Here is a 12579-nt window from a genome sequence, read left to right on the forward strand (position 1 = left end):
TTTTTGCTGTGTTCTTGTCTGGTTTAGACAGTAGGTTTTATTTTGGCTTCTTATAATGAATTTGGAAGGATTCTCTCCTCTTCATTTTTTGGAAAGGTTTGAAAAGGATTGCTATTTGTTCTTAAGAATTCAACAGTAAAGGCATCAGATAATGGGATTTTCTTTGATGGGAGACTTTTTGTAACTGATTAAATCCTGTAATGGCTATTGGTCTGTTCAGATTTTCTATTTTGTCAAATCAATTTTGATATATTTGATATATCCAAGAATATATCAATTTCTTCTAGATGTTCCAGTTTGTTGGCATATAGTTGTTCATAATAGTGTCATAACTCTTTGCATTTCTGGGGAATCAGTTGTAATGTCTTCTTTTCCATTGGATTTTATTGATTTCAATAATCTTTTTTCTTAGTCCCATTAAAGGTTTGTCAGTTGTGTTTATCTTTTCATAAAACCAACCCTTTTTCATTTGTCATTTGCATTTTTATTCTCTATTTTATTTCTTCTCTGATGTTTGTTATTTATTTTCTTTTAATTTTAGGTTTAGTTTTTCATTTTCTTATAAGTATGCTTGACTTTTATTCTGGGCAGAAGTTAATTTGCTGGAAACAATTTTATACTTTTGGGTCCTCCTTTTTAAATTTTTTAGGCAGGGCTAGACAATTGTTTATTCTAGGGCTACTAACTATTTAGGCGAGATGCTTCTAAGTACTCTATAATATACTTCATGAATTATGATTTCCATTTTTGCAGGTGGAAACAGGCTAGACACTTCAATTATTTGAGTTCTGATTTTCATCCAATCCTTTCAGATAGTTCTTTCTAAGGTCTTGGTTTGTTTCCTCACATTTGTTTATCAGTAGTAATTTGCTAGATACTTTAGGGAGACCTTTTATAGAGCTTTATAATTTTCTCTCCCTGCTCCTCAAAACCCTCTCAGAGTCTGTCCTGCTAATTCTGTTTGCCTTGGTCTCCCCTGAGTCTCAGTTCTGTCTCCTCAGATCCTCAGCTTTGCCTGAATTTCCCTTACCTGCACAACAGCTAGAAAACTCTCTCAAGTTAGTAAGCTGAAGCAATCACAATGTGAATCTGATTGTTTCCTGCTATTAGGAATTACTTTCCTTTATTGTCTAACGTCTGATATCCTGAAAGCTGTCAACTCATATATTTTATGTTTTTTTGTTTGTTTGTTTGTTTCAGGCAGATAGTACATTCAGTCCTTGGTATTTCATCTTGACCAGAAGCAGAAATCCTTGGACTATTGAAATTTTATTTTTTCAATAACTGCTTAGATTTGTTTCATTGAAATCATTATTATCTTCTTTTTAGTACTAATTGTTATTTATTTCTGTAAATTTTTTCCCAGTATGGTTTTTGATTGGTTGCCCTAATCCCTTATATGATTCCAGCCAATTACATTATTTTTCAGAATCTGATAGTACTATTTAGAGTCTTTAGTTTCACTGCTTCTGCTGTGATAAAAAGCTTGCATACAATGATGTTGTTTTTATATTAGAACAGTTTTTTAAAATTTTATTTTACTTTAAGTTGTGGGATACATGTACAGAATGTGCAGGTTTGTTATTTAGGTATATATATGCCATGAGAGTTTGCTGCACCTATCAACCCATCTTGGTTTTATGCCCTGCATGTATTAGTTATTTGTCCTAATGCTCTCCATCGTCTTGACCCTTAACCTCCAACAGCCCCTGGTGTGTGATGTTCCCCTCCCTGTGTCCATGTATTCTCATTGTTCACCTCTTACTTATGAGTGAGAATATGCTGTGTTTGGTTTCCTGTCCCTGTGTTAGTTTGCTGAGTATGATTATTTCCAGCTTCATCCATGTCCCTGCAAAGACAGCTCGTTATTTTTGACAAATGTATAGTATTCCGTGGTGTATATGTGCTACATTTCCTTTATCCACTCTATCATTGGTGGGCATTTGGGTTGCTTCCAAGTCTTTGCCATTGTAAATAGTGTTGCAGTAAACATACATGTGCATGTGTCTATACTAGAATCATTTATAATCCTTTGGATGTATACTAAGTAATGGGATTGCTGGGTCAAATGATATTTCTGGTTCTAGAACCTTGAGGAATCACTGCACTGTCTTCCTCAATGGTTGAGTTAATTTACACTCCCACCAAGAGTGTAAAATAATTCCTATTTCTTCACATCCTCACCAGCATCTGTTGTTTTTTGACTTTTTAATGACCACCATTCTAACTTGCATGAGATGATATCTCAATGTGGTTTTGATTTGCATTTCTCTAATGACAATGATTAGCGTTTTCTTTTCATATTTGTTGGCCACATAAATGTCTTCTTTTTGAGAAGTGTCTGTTCATATCCTAGACCACTTTTTGATGAGGTTTTTTGTTTTTTGTTTTTTGTCTTTTTTCTTGTAAATTTGTTTAAGTTCCTTGTAGATTCTGGACATTAGACCTTTCTCAGATGCAAAAATTTTCTTCCCTTCTGTAGGTTGCCTGTTCACTCTGATAATTTCTTTTGCTGTGCAGAGACTCTTTAATTTAATTAGATCCCATTTGTCAATTTTGGCTTTTGTTGCAATTGTTTTGGGTGTTTTAGTCATGAAATCTTTGCCCGTGCCTGTGTCCTGAATGGTATAGCCCAAGTTTTCTTGGAGGGTTTCTATGATTTTAGATTTTGTATTTAAGTCACTAATCCACCTTGAATTAATTTTTGATAATGTATAAGGAAGGGATCCAATTTCTGTTTTTTACATGTGGCTAGCTAGTTTTCCCAGCACCATTTATTAAATACTGAATCCTTTGCCTATTGCTTTTGTCAGTTTTGTCAAAAATCTGATGTGTGTCAATTTTTGGTGTTATTTCCAAGGCCTCTATTCTGTTTCATTGGTCTATATATCCGTTTTGGCACCAGTACCATGCTGTTTCGGTTACTGTAGTTTTTTAGTGTAATTTGAAGTCAGGTAGTGTGATGCCTCCAGCTTTGTTCTTTTTGTTTAGGATTGTCTTGGGTATATGGGCTTTTTTGGTTCTATATGAAATTTAAATTAGTAGTTTCTAATTCTGCAAAGAAAGTAATTGGTAGCTTGATGGGGATAGCATTGAGTCTATGAATTACTTTGGACATTAAGGCTATTTTCACAATATTTATTCTTATCCATGAGCATGGAATGTTATTCCATTTTGTTTGTATCCTCTTCTATTTCCTTGAGCATTGGTTTGCAGTTCTCTTTGAAGAGATCCTCCATGTATGTCCCTTATAAGATGTATTCCTAGGTATTTTATTCTTTTTGTAGCAATTGTGAATGGGAGTTGACTTATGATTTGGCTTTCTGTTTGTCTATTATTGGTGTATAGAAATGTTTGTGATTTTTGCACATTGATTTTGTATCCTGAGACTTTGTTGAAGTTGCTTATCAGCTTAAGGCATTTTTAGGGTGAGATGATGGGGTTTTCTAAATTTACAATTATGTCATCTGTAAACAGACAATATGACTTTCTTTCTTTCTATTTTAGTATCCTTTATTTCTTTCTCCTGACTGATTGTCCTGGCTAGAACTTTCAATACTATGTTGATTAGGTGTTGTAAGAGAGGGCATCCCTGTCTTATGCTGGTATCCATAGGGAATGCTTCCAGTTTCTTCCTATTCAGTATGATATAGGCTATAGTAGGCTATAGGTTTGTCATAAATGGTTCTTACTACTTTGAGGTATGTTCCATCAATGCCTAGTTTATTGAGTTTTTGACATGAACTGGTGTTGAATTTCATAAGACCTTTTCTGCATCTATTGAGATAATCGTGATTCTTTTGTCATTGGTATTATGTGATGGATTATGTTTATTAGTTTGCATATGTTGATCCAGTCTTGCATCCCAGGGATGAAACCAATTTGTTTGTGTTGGATAAGCTTTTTCATGTGCTGTTGGAATTGGTTTGCCAGTATTTTATTGAGGATTTTTGCATCGATGTTCATCAAATATATTTGTCTGAAATTTTCTCTTTTTGTTGTGTCTCTGCCAGGTTTTTCTATCAGGATGATGCTGGCCTCATAAAATGAGTTAGGAAAGCATCCCTCTTTTTTATTGTTTTGAATAGTTTGATAAGGAAATTGTAGCAGCCCCTCTTTGTACCTCACTTATAATTTGGCTGTGAATTTATCTGGTTCTGGGCTTTCTTTTGTTGGTAGACTATTAATTTCTACCTCAGTTTCAGAACTTGTTATTGCTCTATTCAGGCATTCAACTTCTTTCTGGTTTACCCTTGGGAGGTTATTTGTTTCCAGAAATTTATCCCCTTTTTCTAGCTTTTCTAGTTTGTTTGTGTAGAGGTGTTTATAGTATTCTGTGGGATCAATGGTGATATCCCCTTTATCATTTTTATTTTGTCTATTTGATTCTTCTTTCCTTTATTAGTCTGGCTAGTGGTCTATCTATTTTGTTGATCTTTTCAAAAAGAAAACAGCTTCTGAATTCATTGATTTTTTAAAAGATATTTCCATGTCTCTATCTTCTTCAGTTCTGTTCTGATCCTAGTTATTCCTTGTTTCTGCTAGCTTTTGAATTTGTTTGCTCTTTTTTATCTAGTTTTTTAAATTGTGATGTTTGAATGTTGATTTCAGATCTTTTCAGCTTTCTGATATGGGCATTTAGTGCCATAAACTTTCCCTCTTAATACGGGTTTAGCCGCGTCCCAGAGATTCTGGTCCATTGTGTTTTTGTTCTCATTGGTTTCAAATGACTTATTTCTGTCTTCATTTCATTATTTACCTGGTAGTCAGTCAGGAGCAGGTTGTTCAATTTCCATGTAGTTGTGTGATTTTGAATGAGGTTCTTAATCTTGAGTTCTGCTTTGATTGTACTGTGGTCTGAGAAATGTGTTTTTTTTTATGATTTTTGTTCTTTTGCATTTTCTGAGGAGTGTTTTAGTTTCAATTATGTGTTTGATTTTACAATAAGTGGAATGTGTTTCTGAGAAGAATGTATATTCTGTTGATTTGGGGTGGAGATTTCTGTAGATGTCTATTAGGTCTGCATGGTCCAGGGCTAAGATTATGTCCTGAATATCCTTGTTAATTTTGTGTCTTGCTGATCTGTCTAATATTGACTGTGGGGTGTTAAAGTCTTCCACTACTATGGTATGGAAGTCTAAAGTCTCTTGGTAGGTCTGGAAGAACTTGTTTTATGAATCTGGATGCTCCTGTATTGGGCGCGTATATATTTAAGAGTTAGCTCTTCTTGTTGCATTGATCTCTTTACCATTTTGTAATGCCCTTCTTTGTCTTTGTTCATCTTTGTTGGTTTAAAGTCTGTTTTATCAGAGACTAAGATTGTAACCCCTGCTATTTTTTTTTCTTTCCTTTGCTTGGTAAATATTCTCTCATTCCTTTATTTTGAGCCTATGTGTGTCTTTGCACATGAGCTGTATCTCCAGAATACAGCACACCAATGAGTCTTGACTCTTTATCCAATTTGCCAGATTGTGTCTTTTCATTGGGGCATTTAGCCCATTTACATTGAACGTTAATACTGTTATGTGAGAATTTGATTCTGTCTTCATGATGCTAACTGGTTATTTTGCACATTAGTTTTTGCAGTTTCTTTATAGTGTCACTGATCTTTATATTTTTGTTTTGCAGTAGCAGTTACCACTTTTCCTTTCCATATTTAAAGCTTTCTTCAGGAGCTCTTATAATGCAGGCCTGATTGTGGCAAAATCCCTCAGCATTTTCATGTCTGTAATGGATTTTATTTCTTCTTGGCTTATAAGGCTTAGTTTGGCCGTTTGTGAAATTCTGGGTTGAAAATTCTTCTTCTTCTTCTTTTTTTTAAGAATGTTGAATATTGGCCCCTACTCTATTCTGACTTGTAGCCTTTCTGCAGAGCGATCTGCTGTTAGCCTGATGGTTTCCCTTTGTAGGTTAACCCGACCTTTCTCTCTGGCTACCCTTAACATTTTTCCTTTGTTTCAAACTTGAAGAATCTGATGATTATGTCTCTTGGGGTTGTTCTTTTCAAGGATTATTTTAGTTGTGTTCTCTGTATTTCCTGAATTTGAATGATGGCTTGTTTTGCTATGTTGGGGAAGTTCTCCTGGATGATACCGTGAAGTGTGCTTTGCAACTTGGTTCCATTCTCCCTGTCACTTTCAGGTTCACTAATCCATCGTAGATATGTTCTTTTCACATAGTCTCATATTTATTGGAGGCTTTGTTAGTTCTTTTTAATTCTTTTTCCTCTAATCTTGTCTTCATGCTTTATTTCATTAAGTTGATCTTCATTCTCTGATATTTCTTCCACTTGATCAATTCAACTATCGATACTTGTGTATGCTTCACGAAGTTCTCGTGCAGTGTTTTTTCATCTCCATCAGGTCAGTTATGTTGCTTAAAGTAGTTATTCTAGTTACCCATTCCTGTAATCTTATATCAAGGCCCTTAGCTTCCTTGCATTGGATTAGAACATGCTCCTTTAGCTCAGATGAGTTTGTTATTACCAACCTTCTGAAGCCGACTTTTGTGAATTAATTAGTATCATTCTCTGTCCAGTTTTGTGCCCTTGCTGGAGATGAGTTTTGATAATTTGGAAAATAGGCATTCTGGTTTTTGGAATTTTCACGATTTTTTCACTTTTTTCCTCATGTTTGTGGAGTTTTCTACCTTTGATATTTGAGGCTGATGACTTTTGGATGGAGTTTCTGCATAGGGATCTTTATTGTTTATGTTGATGTTGATGTTGTTGCTTTCTGTTTGTTAGTTTTTCTTCTAACAGGCTGGCCCCTCTTCTGCAAGTCTGTTGCAGTTTGCTGGATGTCCACTGCAGACCCTTTTTACCTGGGTATCAGTAGTAGAGACTGCAGAACAGCAAAGATTGCCTCGCACTTCTTTTTCTGGAGGCTTCATTTTAGAGGGGCACCAGCCTGATGCCAGCTAGTGCTCTCCTGTATGAGGTGTCTGTTGACCCCTGTTGGGAGGTCTCCCCCAGTCAGGATGCACAGCTGTCAGGGACCCACTTTAGGAGGCAGTCTGTCCATTAGCAGAGCTCCAGTGCTCTGCAGAGCCAGCAGGCAGGAAAGTTTAAGTCCACTGAAGCTGTGCCCACTGTTGCCCCTTCTCCCAGGTACTCTGTCCGAGGGTAATAGGAGTTTCATCTGTAAGCCCCTGAATGGGGCTGCTGCCTTTCAGAGATTCCCTGTTCATAAAGGAGGAATCTAAAGAGGTAGTCTGGTCACAGCCACTTTGCTAGGCTGTGATGAATTCTGTTCATTCCAAGCCCTCCGGCCTCTTTAGCGCTGTCAGGGGAATACCACCTACTCAAGCCACAGTAATGGTAGACATCTCTCCTGCTACCAAGCTTGATTGTCCCAGGTTGACTTCATACTGCTGTGCTGGCTGTGAGAACTTCAAGCCAGTGGTTCTTGGCTTGTTGGGCTCCATGCGAGTGGGTCCCACTGAGTGAGAACACTTGGCTCCCTGGCTTTGGCCCCATTTCCAGGGGAGTGATGGTTCTGTCTCACTGGGATTCCAAGCACCACTGGAATATGGGAGGGGAAAAAAAAACTGTAGCTAGCTCAGTATTGGCCGAAACAGCCGTACAGTTTTGTCCTTGAAACCCAGGTCCCTGGTGGTGTAGCACACGAGGGAATCTCCTGATCCATGGATTGCAAACCATGAGAAAAGCATATTATACCAGCTGGGTAGCACAGTTCTTAACAGCTTCCCTTGGCTAGGGGAGGGAGGTCCCCCAGCTCCTTGCACTTCTCATGTGAAGTGACGCCCCACCCTGCTTCTGCTAATCCTCTGTTGGTTGCACCCACTGCCTAACCAGTCTCAGTGAGTTGAACTGGGTACCTCAGCTGGAATGCAGAAATCACCCGCCTTCTGCATTGGTTTTGCTGGGAACTGCAGACCAGAGCTGTTCCTATTCAGCCATCTTGCCAAATCTTCCAAAAATGCTTGTTAAGGAGTTTACTTCTCATTTTTCTAAAAGATACTTGGGAGAGACAGTTTATTTAAAAGTATTACCTCTTGTAATATATTTAAAACTTTTCAAGTAAGGTTATATTAAATTTACAACTTTTTTTTATTAAAACAGAGGTAACATAAACAAATTCATAGTTATTCTGATGGAAAACTTACAGTGCTCTGAGCATTACTATGGTAAAAGCCAGTTGGTAACATTGGATTTATGCTTTGCATTCTTAATATGGTGTACAGTAAATCACCATTTATTGAATGTATTAACTACAAGGGGCTCTCCCTTCTATGTTTTATCTGTGTACACATTCCCTTACACCTTGGGGCCCAACTTAACAGCAGAATTCAATAGCTCTTGTCTCTTTCTGAACATTTAGCACATTCCAGGATAACTTCTGCCATTTGTCATTTTCCTCCTCCCTCACTAATAACGCACCCAATTCTATAGATTTGGTACCTCCCAATTTAAAAGTGGCATATGAGGATTTAGTATATATTGAAAAATCTCTCTCGAGATTCTCTTGAGAGTTAACTGTACAGAGTATAGATTTTACTTTCCATAAGTGTAGGTAAAATAAACAAATTACAAGGCTATTGATGCTGTCACATTTTCAGTAAATGTGAAATTATATATATTTGTGTGTATACACATTTTTTTTATTTTAATTTAGGATTTGCTTTCCCATATGCTTCATATGGACCCACGTCAGCGGTACACTACTGAACAAATATTAAAGCACTCATGGATAACTCACAGAGACCAGTTGCCAAATGAGCAGCCAAAGAGAAATGATATGTCACATGTTGTTAAGGTAAAACAACCATACTTTTAGGTGCCTTCTAAATATCTGATACCTAATAAATCCATTTGCTGATGACACTTAGATAATTCCTTAAAATATCTTTATTTTTTAAAGATAGATTATTTTAAATTAACAACCATGTGATTTTCTTAGTTTACTTTACTACTACCTTTCAGGTGAAACAATAAAAATTTCTTGATTGTACCTGCCTTGTTTTTGAGAGATGCTGGAATTAGGATTGAGCTAAGTGCAAGTTTCACATAGAAACAAAAGATTGCTATTTGTTCGTAAATTATAACGGTTCATGAAACCATTTCTATATCCATATATATTGAACTAAGGTTTTAAATGTTAGTATTTTAACATTTTTTTGTAAAAAGCGTAGTTATTGGAATGAAAAACATACAAGTAATATTCATCAAAGGAGCATCAGTTCCAGATCTAATATATTCAGTTATTTTCCTAGGAGACATTTTGTTCTAGATTAAATGTCTCATGATATAATGTGAAAGGTTTTTTTTTGTTTTTTTTTTTTTTTTAACTCCAGATTTGTTACTTAGTTTGTGACATTTTCTCATTAATTTAGGGAGCAATGGTTGCAACATATTCTGCCCTGACTCACAAGACGTTTCAACCAGTCCTAGAGCCTGTAGCTGCTTCAAGCTTAGCCCAGCGACGGAGCATGAAAAAGCGAACATCAACTGGCCTGTAAGATTTGTGGTGTTCCTTGGTTAAACTGGATGAAGATGAAATTAAATGTGTAGTTTTTTTTCCGAATCTTATCAAAGGCATCGTTTTCTGCTAAATTACTTGAATATTAAGTAATATAAGTCCCCATTTTTAGGGGAAATGAGATTTAAAAAACCATGCACAGGTCCACAATATTCATATTATGTGTTTGCAGTAGTGTTCAAGTGTTCATTTAAGCACATAATGGATGTCCACCAGGTCATCACAACTTCTCTGCACATTAGCTTCTAAAATTCCTTTTAAATAAAGTTAATTTAATTTTTTTCTTGTTTCATACAATTATGGTTTGGGGAATCATTACCAACAATCAGTATACATATATAATAGTACAATGACAAGCAATGTTAGTATTTTTTAACATCAGATCCTGAAGGATAGGCTTTTTTAAAAAAAGAAAAACAACAAAAACATATTGTAGAAGCTTGTTATTCTGTAAAACCAAAGGACTCCATTTATTTGCCTCACTGTAGTTACTAAAATGTAAACATAGTGGTTTGGTGCCAGAGCAAAATACATTTGTGCTAATATATTAAATCTTGATATAGTTGGTGCCAAAGTTTTTATAGAAGAATTATATCACAGATAATGTGTTCAGGCAGATCTGTATATTATCCATAAGTGGCCTCATTAGAAATAAAGGTTTTTTATAAGGCTTCTGTAAATTTTACATCTAATAGAAATTTAGTACAAGTGAAACTTTTTTTTTGCCAAAGGCTTTATACTGTTGGTGTAATCTTCTAAATAGGTCATAGTTAAGCCTTTGAAAATGAAGTATGTGGTGTTGACACTATCCTGGTGTTATATAAACTGATTTTCAAGTTAACCAATTGGATTTAATAATCATCTATCCCCTTTATAAATGAACTACACTGTTGTTTTTCTGTCTTCAATGTGCTTTGAAGTACAGCGTAGCATATTATTCTTCCTTGAATCCTATGGTAATACAGTTGACATCTTACTATAGTGGACTTGTGCATATAGCACACATGATATAGTATAATGTATTACAGTAAGCTTTAGACAATGCTACTTAATAGTTTGACTTCATGAAGATACACTAACATTTTCAATATGAATAATATTAATGGTCTACATGAAATGTGAGCACATTTTGAAATCATATTTATAAAAAAATCTGGCCAAATTGGTCTTATTTAATGTATAATTCAGAACCACTGTGTAGTATGCATTATTTTTTCTAAATGATGGAATGTTAAAGAATCATTTCACGTTGTTGAAGAAAATACCATTGCTACAGCAACAGCAGCAACTACTACTACTACTACTACTACTACTACTGACAGAAAGAGTTCATGAATGTAAACTGGAGGGTATCACAGTTTTCTTTAGTGAATATAAGTGAACTACTTGTGTGTGTTAGGTGTGTTGTTTGCTATGTATTTTACTTTGTTTCATTCAGAGAGAAAGTTGATTACTGAGTGCTGAAGTATACAATTTAGGCTGGGAAACTTGTAACTTTGGTATTTAATAAAATAAACTATACATATTCTCTTTGTAATGCAAATAATCTATACTCCATGCACAAAGACCTGTTTCCTGGGTGTGATATATTAAAGTATGTATTCTTATTTTGAGGTATCTTTTTGAAGTAATTGAAAGAGATTAAAGAACAACTTATGCCACATGAAAAATAATTGCCTAGAAGTAGTTAGGTATCATGTCTTGTGGCTTTTTTATGTTCCATTTTGGATTTTTCTTTTCTCATTTGCTTTATTACTGTTATGTACTTGCATGTAACAGTTTGTATGCATATATTCTGACTTATTTTCCTCCTGTCATTATCTTGTGCTGTTATGCCTTCTTCCTATCAGAATTGATATGTCAAAATCAGAGGTGTGATTTTGGTGTTGAAGTTTTCAGGACAGAGATACTATTTCCATGGATGCATTTCAAGTAATAAAATTAGGGGATGTGAAATTGAGAAATGAAAAATGATTACGAAAAACTTTCAGGTTTTCTATAATCAATGACTTTAAAAAGTGGATAGTCTTAATTTTAAATTAGCTTGCTCATAAAGTTCATGCCATACAGTCCTATCATGAAAGGAACACTGTAAGTATTAAGCAATGAACAGTGTGATTTCTGATCACCTAATGAGGATTGACAGTATATAAAAGACACAGGTATGCTACAGGATGTGCCCAATAATTGTTTGAGGGTTTTCTACTGAAAAACTCCAATATACTAGCTTAACAACTGTAGTAGGAGGCAAACTTATTGTATGGGAAAGCTTCAAATTATACTGTAATTTTGTAGAAGGAGCCCAGGTAAGGATGGCTAATCCTGTCCAGTTTGGCTAGAACTCTATAGCCAAAAATGCAGATTTGAATTGAATATTTTTTGATGAGGCTTCCATAAATGCTTAACTAGTAAAAAACACATTATTTCTAAAAGACTTTAAAATACTGTGGTTTCTAATGGATTCTTTAATAATTATTTTGCATTGTGTTTTTCTAGTTAATGGTTTTTGGTAGTATTTAATGATAGCACAGTTTGGGGGTTTTATTGTTGTTCTTGAAGGGAGAAGATATTGAATTTTTCTTAGAGAAAACATCAGGTTTGCTCAAATAGACTAACAATCTGTTGTCCTTAAGCACGTATTACCATGAATAAACTCAGGAAACAGTTTTCAAGAAAATTAAAATTCAGTGCTGGTGATGGGGATTTTTGTGGGAAAAAAAAACAATGGTTTCAAGTTCTTTCACAAAGATCAAACTTCTGCCTATTTTGTTAGACTCAGCAATGTCTAAACATTGTTTTTTGTAATTTATTGTCATTGGTAATTCAACATAATAAAACATTTTTGATAGCACCTTTGTTTGGCTCAAAGGGATTCCATATGTTTAGGCAACCCACAACCTTAAGAACAGATGCTTGGTATTTATAATGTCTGCCCATTAGAACAACATGTTAAAATAGTACTGCCCACAGAAACTTGCATAAAGGTTGACTAGTATTTTCTAGACAGAGGTCTTTCATATATGAAGAAGGAAAACAACCAATTATCTTGGCCCTAAGGCCCACGATAAAACTTATGCTT

At 35.1% G+C, this 12579-nt stretch overlaps 1 protein-coding gene across 1 annotated transcript in view; it reads left to right on the forward strand.

Annotated features, from left to right (window-relative positions):
- Nucleotides 1-12351, forward strand: part of RPS6KA6 (ribosomal protein S6 kinase A6) — a 129834-nt gene extending 117483 nt beyond the window's left edge. The window contains 2 exon segments of the mRNA XM_017516582.2: nt 8637-8777; nt 9355-12351. Of these exon segments, the coding sequence (XP_017372071.1) occupies nt 8637-8777; nt 9355-9480 (267 nt within the window). The 3' untranslated portion in view covers nt 9481-12351.
- The last annotated feature ends 228 nt before the right edge of the window (nt 12352-12579 follow it).

The sequence above is a fragment of the Cebus imitator genome, unplaced genomic scaffold (assembly GCF_001604975.1).
Source record: "Cebus imitator isolate Cc_AM_T3 unplaced genomic scaffold, Cebus_imitator-1.0 Scaffold595, whole genome shotgun sequence".
Lineage (NCBI taxonomy): Eukaryota > Metazoa > Chordata > Mammalia > Primates > Cebidae > Cebus > Cebus imitator.